Source organism: Mizuhopecten yessoensis, unplaced genomic scaffold (genome assembly GCF_002113885.1).
Source record: "Mizuhopecten yessoensis strain PY_sf001 unplaced genomic scaffold, ASM211388v2 scaffold5503, whole genome shotgun sequence".
Lineage (NCBI taxonomy): Eukaryota > Metazoa > Mollusca > Bivalvia > Pectinida > Pectinidae > Mizuhopecten > Mizuhopecten yessoensis.
Genome location: NW_018406081.1, coordinates 803,850 through 819,007, shown reverse-complemented (window position 1 = coordinate 819,007; position 15,158 = coordinate 803,850). Strand labels below are relative to the sequence as shown.

General features: G+C 38.9%; 1 protein-coding gene across 1 annotated transcript in view; it reads right to left on the bottom strand.

The window, feature by feature from the left end:
- Positions 1-15,158, bottom strand: part of LOC110450765 — a 35,607-nt gene extending 20,449 nt beyond the window's left edge. Inside the window, exon 1 of the mRNA XM_021498468.1 lies at positions 14,848-15,158. Within this exon, the coding sequence (XP_021354143.1) occupies positions 14,848-14,968 (121 nt within the window). The 5' untranslated portion in view covers positions 14,969-15,158. The remainder of the gene's footprint in view (positions 1-14,847) is intronic.

Here is a 15,158-nt window from a genome sequence, read left to right as displayed (position 1 = left end):
TGACATATAACTTCCAACATACATATATATGTGCAATCCCCCCTCTAGTTTTAAGTATTCCCCCATCAAAACATCCCTATTTACAACACAGGTACGGGTATCCCCATGCCAAGCATTCACCCAATGCTTGAAAAAAGGATTAGTCAGAGGCACAACTGTAATAAGAGAAATGCTTTGATGTGATATTTTCTTTGAAGTCATAATATTCGTTACCTTATATATATTTTATGTGACATTTTAGTCTATGGTGAACATTTTACTTAACTTGAGACCAACGATAGAAAAGAGCGGGATTTTTTTCTAAAACAACTCCCTACAGGTTAGGTTTTTTTTAATCAGCGTTGTTATACCATTGGAAACATGTTATGGTGGCATACGTGTGGGCAGATAATTAGCTTCAGCTTACAAGGTTTTATGTCTACAATAAATACAGATAGTTAGGCATTTATGGCATTCTTCACACTAAAATATGTATATCCTGTCACACTTGAGAAATATATAATGTATTCAACAAACTATAAACTATGAAGCATCGGGCGATGTGCGCTTCTTCATACATTTTCAAGGAGTCGTAAAACATATTTATACAGTATAAAACGACCTTGCCTGTCACCATTTTACCCGGAGACAATCACACAACTGTGTTAACTATATACAGAAGAAAAAGAGAGAAAATCAATTCTAGCCCAGCTTGATCAGAGAAAATCACCATAGAATGTACATTTGTATTTGACATCAGAGTCCCAAAGACCATGGCGGCTGTCTTCACCGGGGCTTAATTTTGATCAATCGGTAACTATTGTGCACGTCAGCGCCGAGCACAGAAATTAATTTACAGAGATGTGTTGTATCGTGTTACATAGCGAATGTCTCGGAGATTAATTTTCTAAATAAAGCAATACAGAAGCAATTTAGTCGGCAGCAAATTGATCTCTAGGGTAATATGTACCTTCCGTATACCGGATACTACTCTAAAAGAATTTTAGACATTTTTAAGTTTATATTCATTGTACAAATAACTACTGCAAATGTGTGGATGAAAAAAAAGGAAATATATTGGAAATGCATTCTCTGACTTTTACTTTTTTACTTAATTTTACGTTCTCATTGTACAGCCTCTGTATAAATCTACCAACTCTAAATGCGATTTAGACTGGATTACATGCCTAACATTGTAGTTCTATATTTCTCTTTGCTAGGCTTAGCGGTGAGAAGGAAAACTACGGAAGGAAAACCAGTCTGAGGCAGAAGTGCTGGACGTAAAAGTCTTCCAATCGGAAACTGTCCGACTTTTCCGTGTTCCTGTAGGAGTAATCAGGGATCAATCATGTCGTGACGTCAAATCCAAACGTTAACGGGAAATCCTGAACGGTATCCGATTGTCACCAGACGGAAATCGTAACCATCAAAACACGACCTTGTCCTTCAAAAATGTCTGCCACTTAAATAAACAGTTGATAATGCAACATCACACAGTAACCCAGAATTGTGTTTGCTGCATTGAATAGTATCAGGATTGTTTCCATTAAACATCATTTGAATGAAAGAATAATGCCGGAAATCAATACAATGCTTTTGGAAATAACAATATATCAACCTTTTGATTTCCTTTGTGTGAAAAGAATTTATTTAAAAGTGACGGAAGTTAATTTTATTTCTACGGTCACCTTTGACTGTTTCTGAAGTGGGGGTATTGCAACATTTTTGATCCGGATACAATGTAACCCTTACCGTCAACTCCTGCAATCTAACCCGACTGTACTCGACTAGTGATGCCACCTTAGGTTACAAATTCTAATATCGGAGTCGGAATCGATATGACTGTTCCGGAAAATCGTTTCCATCAAATTTGTTTAGGCAACATGTCAGTTGTTGTACCGTCGCGAAATCACGCCTCGGTTTATTTCCAACGTTCCCGTACACGTGCATTTACACGATTACATCATTTTATATATCGATTGTAACAGTTGAGCGATGAATCAGCTTGTGGAGCGTCTAAATTCACCCAGAGTTTTAAGGAACGTTCGATTTTTTACATGGAGGAATTCGCTAAGCTACTATATGTGGCCATTTTGACATTTCACAAAATGTTTGGTAGACCATTTTACCATGTCTGTGTACATGCATTATTCATGTATTCCAGGAAACTTATATACAACAGTTTCACCAACGATCCTGTCTCACTGAGTTAATCTAAACCCATTGCATATCGAGTTCCGTTGATACAAAATACTAATACAGTTAAAACTCGAGTATCTTATTTAAATCGATTTAATCCCTATTGCAATGATCATACGGTTGATGCACAGTGCTTTAATTTGTTTTTTGTGGGTTTCAGATTAACAGTGTTCAGTTGTGTACAACGTATGTGCATTTATATGCACTTATCAGATATGCACAGGGACATTGAAGAATTGCAACATTTGGAATCTTTGTATTTTTTCTCTCTACTATCTAACAAGCTTTTTGTTTCCTCGAGCCTTCTTTGGTTAAACCTCATTTTTGGCTTTAGTGAACAAGATACAAGATACAGGATAAAAGAAGCTTTATTTAACGTCGAGTAGGGTGAACAACGAGAGCTTGTAATTCGACAAACATAAAACCTGTTGAAAGTTTGCCCTGGTGAGGACGGCAATGCGTTCTGTTCCCAGTCCGGGACATACCAAAGCCCTTAAAATGTTAGGTTTCCCTGCTTAATGTTCAACATTAAGGGTTATGACGACAACTGGTTCACCCATTGTCAGATTATCGTGACCACGTAGATTACTGTTCTTGGTGCCTTCAGCATGGTACTTCAGTGAGATAGCTCTCTCAAGTCGGCATAAGGTTAGCGAAGAGGCAAACAAATCAACATACCCTGCGTAAGAAGACGTAAAACAAAATAAAACCAAACCAAACCAACAATAAGTTTAACTTTTGTTATAAAAGAATTGTGTACAGTGACTTGAATTTATAATTATGTAAAGCGAGGTTAGATTGTACAGAGTCCGGTTTAAAGAAATTATATTGTATAACGTTCGGCTTAACAATGACCCATGTTTAACCGATTTGATGCATATACTGTACACAGTCCGAATTAACCAAATTTTACTTAACACAGTCCTGAGTACCTGAGTGACGAGGTGATAATGTTCACAGTCCAGATTACAAATATCCTAAAATATACACTCCGGACTAACGAGGTTTTACTGTACACAATCCATATTACCAAAATCTCAATCTATACACTCCGGACTAACGAGGTTTTACTATACACAATCCATATTACCAATATCCCAATCTAAACACTCCGGACTAGCGAGGTTTTACTGTACACAGTGCATATTATCAATGTCCTAATCTAAACACTTCGGACTAACGAGGTTTTACTGTACACAATCCATATTACCAATATCCAACTCCATACACTCCGGACTAACGAGGTTTTACTATACACAGTAAGGATTTACAAGGTTTAACTACATACAGTCCTTATGAAAAAGGTTATATTCTACACAAATCAGATTGACAGTGTTTTACTGTACACAATCCGGATACCAAAGGTTATATTCTACACAAATCAGATTGACAGTGTTTTACTGTACACAATCCGGATACCAAAGGTTATATTGTAGATTGTTTGGATTAAGGAGGTTTTACTTTATACAGTATGGTATTCCGTCTTTGCGTATTGCAGAGTTATCTTCTCTTTAGAGCAGGTATTGATTGTTACGTCATTGGTTTGTGTGAGAAAATTACGCCGTTTTCACAAAAATTGATGACGTTACTCTCACAAACAATTGACGTAACAATCAATACCTGCTCTCAAGAGAAGATAACTCTGCAATACGCAAAGACGGAATAACGAGATTCTACTCTCAAATGTTTTGAATAACGAGGTTCTACCGTACGAGTTCCGGATTACCAATGTTCCACATACATAGTTCGGATTACCAAGGTTTTAACAACACAGTTCGGATCACCAATGTTTTAGTTACATAGTTTGGAATACCAAGGTTTCAGGAACATAGTTCGGGTCACCAAGGTTTTAGGTCCACAGTTCGGATTACAAATGTTTTAGTAATATAGTTCGGATTATCCAGGTTTTAACTACACAGTTCGGATTACCAAGGTCACAAAGTTCGGATCAAAAGCGTTCTACTTTACATAGTACCCATTATCAAGATTTTACTAAAAGAAGTTCAGAATGACGTTAGTCTGCTTCACTCGTTAATGATAACCCATGTTTTTTTCTGAAAACAGTTCAGATAAACGCGGCTGTATAGTACAGCCAGAGGAGCAGACATTCTATTCTAAAATATCCGGAGTAACGAGGTTATACTGTTTAATGTCCGGCATATCGAGGTCAAATACTATACAATATCCGAATTTAAGAGGCTCCATCAGGATTACCAATATTCTTTTCTACACAGTTTGGCTAAAAGCCGTTTAAGTACATACAGGCCGAATACACGTGATCCCACTCTACCAGGTCATGCATAACAATATTCTACTGTACTCAGTCTGGCGTACCGAGGTTTCTGTACAGTCTGGTTGACTCTCACTGTAGTCCGGAGTAACAATTCAACGTAATAATCAATATCAGGCATTGTTTTAAGATTATGGATTTGCCATACGACTGAATGATAACTAAGTGGTTTTCAGAGGAAAGCTTTTGTGTTCAAATCTTATAGTTTAATGAATATGCAACCAACGAAGATACTCTTGCTTAGAAATGAAAAGAAAAAGTAATTCAATTTGTATTCTACGGCGCCATATTTTATTGACGTCACGCTTTACGACAAGGCTGCGAGTACATGTAATTTTAAATGGCTACTAAACATAATTGTACCATTTTCTACCAATAGAGTTGTGCCCGGTAAAGATTTGCTTACACAATCGCTCAACTGTACGCAGCATACTAGTACCAAAACAACAACAAATTCAAACGTCATTTTTCATGCAAATGTATTTTAACAAGAGTCTGCGGCTTTGGATGCAGTGCTACCCTCCTATTGGTCTTTTCTTAAACTGCTATCGTCAAAATGTGACTAATATTAGTTTGTTATCTGTCATAGTGTGAAGGATATCAGTTCATTCAAGTTGATACAATCTAACATCTCACTGGCAGAATAAGTTACAAAGATTAAGTACCTTTTGTTCTTCCTAACACTAACCATCTGCCAGAGAACACTTAACTATAGACGTTGGGAGCGTGCAAAGGTGAAACAACTGTCTAGGTCTTATTTTTCATTGCGTTCGATTTGTTACCGTTCTGTGTTACAGATAGCTGCTCCGACATGCAAACAGTCGACGTTTTGATCAGTTGCACGGAAAGCCAGAGTACTGTTCACGCATTGTAGGACAAACAATATGTACTATTTTAGTACGAAACAGTTTCTGACAACGTTACATCTATTTATGATAACACAAAACGTGTACGTAGATTATCAGCTCTAGCCACATGGTTTATGACACTGGTAAATGGTTGGTGTCTCGTGAAAACAAGGGAGATAAAAGATGGTAGACGGAGATTGTGGTACCATACAATGGCGGCAGCTGACTTAAATTGGTTTCTCCGCTAATCATCTGAGTAATAGATACGGAACGCATTCCCTGTTATTTTATATTATTATTACAAAATGTATCTCTTTTTGAAGTGGGATGGTGGGGGTGTACAGACTTAACGTCGTATCAACAGCTGAGGTAATTTCAGCACGTGCCTCCTTGTGTAGAGAGTTCACATCCTAGCAACAGCTAATCAATAAGGTCATGTGAAGACGGACGCCTGTTCGTCTATTCCTTTTCTAACATCCCCGAACATGCAGGGGCACTTTCATTATGAAATTTATTTTTTGGCTATTTTCCGATGGTTTTGTCACATCACTCATGTATATTGTACGATCTAACAAAAAACACAAAAAGTGATGACGTCATATACAGTTCTGTGCAGTATTTGAAATTCTCATTTATTTTTTTCCTCGGCGACGAAACTACAGTGCGATGCTGTATTTTGTGCGGAATTGTTTTAGTTTTTTTATCAGGAATGAATCAATATCAATTTACTATACACTTCAAAGTGTTGCCTGTCTTTTAAACTGTCTTTTCGACATAATTGTATTATACCGTATAACCCTTAGTTCTTGGTTTAATGAATGAATTTCTTGGAATGTCTTGGAATGTGACAGAATACATGACTCTTTGATGGTTGTAAAAAAACAAGTGAATACACAATTATTTCTATAAGAACTTCAGCTAGAAGCTTTACATTACTGTTTGCACGGTAGCTATTTCCTGGAAAACGGCATCCTCGCAATGTGCAGAGAACGTTAGTGAGCGTTACCCCTGGAGTTCCCAGGATGTGTAACGAAATGACTACACGAACATTCAATACCTATTAGACATCTTATATACTGCAGGAGATATTTTATAAACCAAATGAAATATCTCTAATAATCCAAGCAATTTAATATATTTTACTTATAAAGAATTATAAAGATAATTCATTAATTTTAATATACATATATATCAATTTCATTAGGAAATAGAGAGGTCTCAAACACGTCGACGTCTCACATGAACTTATATAATTACCTTATAATTACCTCGCACATTGCGAGGATATGCGTTGTGTCTGACGTCTGTCAGTTTAAGTTTCTTACAGACCTGATGAGTAATGTGTTATCATTTTATTTCTAAAATATTGATTCCACGAAATTTAATCCGAACAAATTTGGCCCCTCTTGCGTAAATCACGAAATTCAAATCCATCGAAATTAAATGCTTTTACAGTATCGTTTTTATAATCGTGTAGCGGAACTGGACTGGGTCGATCGTTTTTCCATCTCCTGTTACAATTGCATTGTAATTGGGTACCTATACGATACCTCCGGAGTGATAACGAGGCAGGGAAGGTAGAACCTCCGGAGTGATACCGAGGCAGAGAAGGTAGAACCTCCGGAGTGATAATGAGGCAGGGAAGGTAGAACCTCCGGAGTGAAAACGAGGCAGGGAAGGGAGAACCTCCGGAGTGATAACGAGGCAGGGACGGTAGAACCTCCGGAGGGATAACGAGGCAGGGAAGGTAGAACCTCCGGGGTTACAACGAGGCAGGGAAGGTAGAACCTCCGGGGTGATAACGAGGCAGGGAAGGGAGAACCTCAGGAGTGATAACGAGGCAGGGAAGCCATCTCCTGTTACAATTGCATTGTAATTGGGTACCTATACGATACCTCCGGGGTGATAACGAGGCAGGGAAGGTAGAACCTCAGGAGGGATAACGAGGCAGGGAAGGTAGAACTCCGCGTTCAACAGGGAGTGTTGAGTGGTGGTTCGGTATCGTACCCACGGATCTCTATCGAATACCCTAGATGGAGTGATAACGAGGAAGGGAAGGTAGAACCTCAGGAGTGATAACGAGACAGGGAAGGTAGAACATCCGCAGTGATAACGAGACAGGGAAGGTAGAACATCCGCAGTGATAACGAGACAGGGAAGGTAGAACATCCGGGGCGGTAACGAGGCAGGGAAGGTAGAACCTCCGGAGAGATAACGAGGCAGGGAAGGTAGAACCTCCGGAGGGATAACGAGGCAGGGAATGTAGAACCTCCGGAGTGATAATGAGGCAGGGAAGGTAGAACCTCCGGAGTGAAAACGAGGCAGGGAAGGGAGAACCTCCGGAGTGATAACGAGGCAGGGAATGTAGAACCTCCGGAGGGATAACGAGGCAGGGAAGGTAGAACTCCGCGTTCAACAGGGAGTGTTGAGTGGTGGTTCGGTATCGTACCCACGGATCTCTATCGAATACCCTAAGGGAAGGTAGAACATCCGGGGAGATAACGAGGCAGGTAAGGTAGAACCTCCGGAGTGATAACGAGGCAGGAAAGGTAGAACCTCCGGAGCGATAACGAGGCAGGGAAGGTAGAACCTCCGCAGGGATAACGAGACAGGGAAGGTAGCACCTCCGGAGTGATAACGAGGCAGGGAAGGGAGAACCTCAGGAGGGATAACGAGGCAGGGAAGGTAGAACTCCGCGTTCAACAGGGAGTGTTGAGTGGTGGTTCGGTATCGTACCCACGGATCTCTATCGAATACCCTAAGGGAAGGTAGAACATCCGGGGAGATAACGAGGCAGGTAAGGTAGAACCTCCGGAGTGATAACGAGGCAAGGAAGGGAGAACCTCCGGAGTGATAACGAGGCAGGGAATGTAGAACCTCCGGAGGGATAACGAGGCAGGGAAGGTAGAACTCCGCGTTCAACAGGGAGTGTTGAGTGGTGGTTCGGTATCGTACCCACGGATCTCTATCGAATACCCTAAGGGAAGGTAGAACATCCGGGGAGATAACGAGGCAGGGAAGGTAGAACCCCCGGGGTGATAACGAGGCAGGGAAGGGAGAACCTCCGGGGTTACAACGAGGCAGGGAAGGTAGAACCTCCGGGGTGATAACGAGGCAGGGAAGGTAGAACCTCAGGAGTGATAACGAGACAGGGAAGGTAGAACATCCGGGGCGGTAACGAGGCAGGGAAGGTAGAACCTCCGGGGAGATAACGAGGCAGGGAAGGTAGAACCCCCGGGGTGATAACGAGGCAGGGAAGGGAGAACCTCAGGAGGGATAACGAGGCAGGGAAGGTAGAACTCCGTGTTCAACAGGGAGTGTTGAGTGGTGGTTCGGTATCGTACCCACGGATCTCTATCGAGGCAGGGAAGGTAGAACCTCCGGAGTGATACCGAGGCAGAGAAGGTAGAACCTCCGGAGTGATAATGAGGCAGGGAAGGTAGAACCTCCGGAGTGAGAACGAGGCAGGGAAGGTAGAACCTCCGGAGTGAGAACGAGGCAGGGAAGGTAGAACCTCCGGAGCGATAACGAGGCAGGGAAGGTAGAACCTCCGGGGAGATAACGAGGCAGGGAAGGTAGAACCTCCGCAGTGGTAACGAGACAGGGAAGGTAGAACATCCGGGGAGATAACGAGGCAGGTAAGGTAGAACCTCCGGAGTGATAACGAGGCAAGGAAGGTAGAACCTCCGGAGTGATAACGAGGCAAGGAAGGTAGAACCTCCGGAGCGATAACGAGACAGGGAAGGTAGAACCTCCGCAGTGATAACGAGACAGGGAAGGTAGAACATCCGTGGAGATAACGAGGCAGGGAAGGTAGAACCTCAGGAGTGATAACGAGGCAGGGAAGGGAGAACCTCAGGAGTGATAACGAGGCAGGGAAGCCATCTCCTGTTACAATTGCATTGTAATTGGGTACCTATACGATACCTCCGGAGTGATAACGAGGCAGGGAATGTAGAACCTCCGGAGTGATAACGAGGCAGGGAAGGTAGAACTCCGTGTTCAACAGGGAGTGTTGAGTGGTGGTTCGGTATCGTACCCACGGATCTCTATCGAATACCCTAGAGAGCACGCGATAGAAACGAATAGCCATTTTGTTTCCTAACCTGACTTCTGTGTAATGAGTTCCGGGACAGAAAACAAAATGGCGATATAGTTTTATGACCCATCCAGTATACAAGCTTTCCTTTCATTATTCATGCAGTGTAGGTTATGAATATTCATAAAGACTCGGGGCCCCGATGATTGTATAGATCAATTTCTACATTGTACATGTAGTATCCCAAGACTACGACTGCTCTATATTTGTTTTATGCATTGATCTGTTTTATTTATTTTTATATAAATCTTTAGTATCCTTTTATCAAGATTTTACTTAGATTAGAAACTTTTTTTTTAAGTTTCTTTCAAAATAATTGTTTTAAAACATTGATGCATGCAATCTTAATTTTCTCATGTGGTTATTAAAAATAAATATTTGAAATGGAAAATTTGCGAAAGTCTTTCAACTGATAATAATGCCACAGGCTGGAGAAAAGCCTTGTCAACTCATTTTCGGCCCTATAGCGAAAACCGTGCTAAGGTTTATTGACTGATTTCATGGCAGTCTTACACACTTTTTAAATACTTACACTGGGATATGAAAGAATGTTTACGTAAACAATTAAAAAACAGACACGAAAAATTAATAAGCTAAGAGATCAGCGTGCTCCAACGACATGGCTTCTCTTTTTAAGATTGCGAATTGTTGTGAACTGATATCACATCAATTTTTGCGTAAATTTTGTCGGCCATTTTGAAAGACGTGACCCTAAATAGATCGATTTCGGTTTGGAAAACGAGTGTCACAGTCCTGTTACATGTACACATGTGGAGTAATACGCACGTGACATAGTCTATAATGTTTGTTGGGGGATTCAAACAGTGACATAACAGACAGTGAAGACTGTACCTGTCTATTATCAGATTCACGGTCTATTATTGAAGATAACAGTAATTTATTTCCGAGTTTATATTAACAGCTTATTACAGGCTGCTTTCCGTAGCGAAAGGGGTGCTTAATTTTCCCAAAATGAAAAAAAAAATGAGAAATATCTTCCTTATTTCTATCATGTAAAATCGGGCTATATTTCCAAATTCATGTAGGAATAGCCTGTTGTAAAATTTAGTTAATAAACACTGACTTATAGACAGTGAGATTTAATATACTATATCTCACAGAGATGCGTCATATCAGTATTTGTCGTTTGTCTGCTGAGCTGATTAAGAATTTAAGATGTTGTGATGCCGTGCCGATGTGGATTGTCCATGTCAAGATCACAGGGGACAGTAGATTTATATAGACCTGCATTACATATTAAATATATATATTGGATGTATCCCCTCAAGTCTATAACAACGTATCAGGCCCCTGTGTCATTATAGTCCGCGTGAGTTATCCAACGAGTACGTCACGCACAAGAAATAAACCCTTTTTACAAGATACAATTCACTATCTACTTTTCCTAACCAATTCCCCAATGAACACCAACACAAATGCTGGGTGAATCACTGTAACTACTATAAACCGTCCATTGGTATAGCGGAAACATGAAACATCAACTTGCAGGTATTACATTTAGAACCTTATAACAAAGTATATTACTTGTTTATATGCTGTACCACGGAATTAGATTAGATATCTAAGTCCGTGGTTGTACTTGGATTTACATCGAACCGTAATTGCCACCATGCGGACCATCCCCACCAAGATTGAACTGAACAGGAAAACAACTAATACGTATGTAGCAGGCACTGTCATATTTCCTTTGCGAACATAGATAGTAATTATGCTTCATCTGTATAACATTTTAAACTTATTAGAAATTTAAGTAAGTACTTGACTCAGGCAACTGTTAAGAGAAGTCGTATATTATGAAATACAAGCTGTATCAAATTCTTGCTATAAACGTTTTGTTACTGTATAATGCGATTATTTCACAATAAGTTATAATCTCATTTCATTATATAATATATAGTACTCGTTCTACCTTCATGTTGAGGTTGTATGATTGACTTTGAAGTTTTGTTATTTCCTAGGATTTGGTTAGATTAAGGCTTTATTTGTATTATTTCCTAAACGACTAAATTATGCAACTAAATTATGCTTCATAAGAGTCCGCTAAGTTACCTTAGGAAAACCTTAAAGTTTTCCCAAACTTATGCCAATTTCATAATTTGTAAATATTATGTATGGAATTGAATCTACTGCATATGTTCTCCGCCATTGCACAAGATATTTGTAAAGTATTTATCTATATGTATATTTCTGTACGCCTATATGCAATGTGCATTTGGTAATAAATTGAATTGAATTGAACAGCAAATCTTATTGGAGTATATTGATCACATGACGGGGAAACAAAACATCGTGTCTCTCTCACGCACTGGTTCCCTGGTTATAATCCCATCATTCGGGTGTCTCTCGAGAAAAACGACCAAAAAACATCACACCTAAGTTCGAGTGACTGACTAAAACAACAACAATAGGGAGTAAGGTTGATCATCTTAATAAAATGCGTATTGCCCTTGTGGTAGAGAAACAAGATTCTTTATTTCCCTCCGATCAATCTTCTTTGACCCAGGCTTCGCTCTCGTGTAACATAATTTATCTCGTGGAAACAAATAATCGTGTTTCCCTATCTCAGTGGGAATACATTAATTTAGGAATGACGTTACGCGGTTAATTAGGAACTCGATAATCCACGCATTATGGTTTCATAGGAAAAAAACCAGGCCTGGATAACAAATTCGTCACATTACTGTACTAGTGTAATTAGTATTACAGCCGTGTATTAAGTTCCTGGAATGTGTCGGCATTACCGTTTAGGATCGGGGCCACAGATAGGGCTCGTATCGGCTCACGTATAATTAAAAGTTCACACGATGCTGTGGTCACAATGTATATTGAAAATATGGTATTTTAATGTAAATTATTAGTGTACTATGTAAAACGTGTACATTAGATTTTTGGGTTCAGGCACTATATATTAAAGTAAAAATACGATCATTGGATATTTGTACTTGTTACTCTTTGAATATTAGTGTACAGTACGTATATTGGATATTTGCAATATGTAAATAGTAATTATTAGCGCATATTTGCTATTTTTTCTACATTGTAAATATTAGTATAAGTTTTTCGTATACGTGCAGTAAATTAGATATTAGCAAACAATGTGTATTATGGATATTTACAATCAGTGCCAATAAGTTAAAAATGCACTCATACATACATTGGATGTTTGCACTATACTGTAAATATCAGTACAAATACTAATATAGGATATGTGTACTACATTGTAAATGCTAACACGAATACAGTACTTCCAAGTGACAGTAAATATTTGCACTACATTGTAAATGCCAGTACAAATACTTACATGGGATATTTGCTCTACACTTTAAATGCCAGTACGAGTACGTACATGGGATAGTTGCTCTACACTGTGAATATCAGTACAAATACTTACATGGGATATTTGCTCTCACTGTAAATGCCAGTACGAGTACGTACATGGGATAGTTGCTCTACACTGTGAATATCAGTACAAATACTTACATGGCATATTTGCTCTCACTGTAAATGCCAGTACGGGTACGTACATGGGATAGTTGCTCTACAGTGTGAATATCAGTACAAATACTTACATGGCATATTTGCTCTCACTGTAAATGCCAGTACGGGTACGTACATGGGATAGTTGCTCTACACTGTGAATATCAGTTCAAATACTTACATGGGATATTTGCTCTACACTGTAAATATCAGTACGAATACGTACATGGGATATTTGCACTATACTGTAAATTTCAGTACGAGTACGTACATTGGATATTTGCACTATACTGTAAATATCAGTACGAATACGTTCATGGGATATTTGCTCTACACTGTAAATATCAGTACGAATACGTACATGGGATATTTGCTCTACACTGTAAATGACAGTACGAGTACGTACATGGGATATTTGCACTATACTGTAAATATCATTACGAATACGTACTTCGGATATTTGCTCTATACTGTAAATACCAGTAAGAATACGTTCATGGGATATTTGCTCTATTCTGTAAATATCAGTACGAATACGTACATGGGATATTTGTTCTACACTGTGAATATCAGTACAAATACTTACATGGGATATTTGCTCTACACTGTAAATGCCAGTACGAGTACGTACATGGGATATTTGCACTATACTGTAAATATCAGTACGAATATGTTCATGGAATATTTGCACTAAACTGTAAATATCAGTACGAATACGTTCATGGGATATTTGCTCTATACTGTAAATATCAGTACGAATACGTACATGGGATATTTGCTCTACACTGTGAATGTCAGTACGAATACGTTCATGGGATATTTGCACTATACTGAAAATATCAGTACGAATACGTACATGGGATATTTGCACTATACTGTAAATATTATCAGTACGAATACGTTCATCGGATATTTGCACTATACTGTAAATATCAGTACGAATACGTTCATGGGATATTTGCATTATACTGTAAATATCAGTACGAATACGTACATGGGATAGTTGCTCTACACTGTGAATACCAGTACAAATACTTACATGGGATATTTGCTCTACACTGTAAATGACAGTACGAGTACGAACATGGGATATTTGCACTATACTGTAAATATCAGTACGAATACGTACATCGGATATTTGCTCTATACTGTAAATATCAGTACGAATACGTTCATGGGATATTTGCTCTATTCTGTAAATATCAGTACGAATACGTACATGGGATATTTGCTCTACACTGTGAATATCAGTACAAATACTTACATGGGATATTTGCTCTATACTGTCAATATCAGTACGAATACGTACATGGGATATTTGCACTATACTGTAAATATCAGTACGAATTCTTTCATGGGATATTTTCTCTACACTGTGAATATCAGTACGAATACGTTCATGGGCTATTTGCACTATACTGTAAATATCAGTACGAATTCTTTCATGGGATATTTTCTCTACACTGTGAATATCAGTACGAATACGTTCATGGGATATTTGCTATATACTGTAAATATCAGTACGAATACGTACATCGGATATTTGCTCTATACTGTAAATATCAGTACGAATACGTACATGGGATATTTGCACTATACTGTAAATATCAGTACGAATACCTTCATGGGATATTTGCTCCACACTGTGAATATCAGTACGAATACGTACATGGGCTATTTGCACTACATTGTAAATATTAGTTTAAGAATACGTACGATGTATGTACAATTAATATTTGCATTACACCGCTAATACGTGAGTTGGTATTCGAATATGTACGATTGATATTTGCACTACACTGTTAATGTTAAAGAACTAATATTTCACCGATATTTGCACAACACTGCTTGAATGTCCTACACTGTAATTAAGAGTGTATAATAAGTCGTATATTTATTCATACCCTGTTTATGTTTAAAATAAATGTACTTACCTGTTACTATCAGTGCTGTTATACCGCGTCTCACCAGGACACACATCGCCTTCAAAGCCATAGCCATCTCATATATATATATATATATATATACAGTGTTACGTTCACACAGCACGTTCATACGACATACACAATCCAAAATGGCGTCCAAAAAATGTCATCATCAGTCGTAACAACACACGCGCGCGTCATGTAAGTCATGATGCGCACATATCTATTGGATAAAAAGGGACGAAGGGACCATTTCGGGTTCAGAGAATGTAAATACAACGCTAATACAATTAATACCACGTTAGTGGTCTACTGTTGGC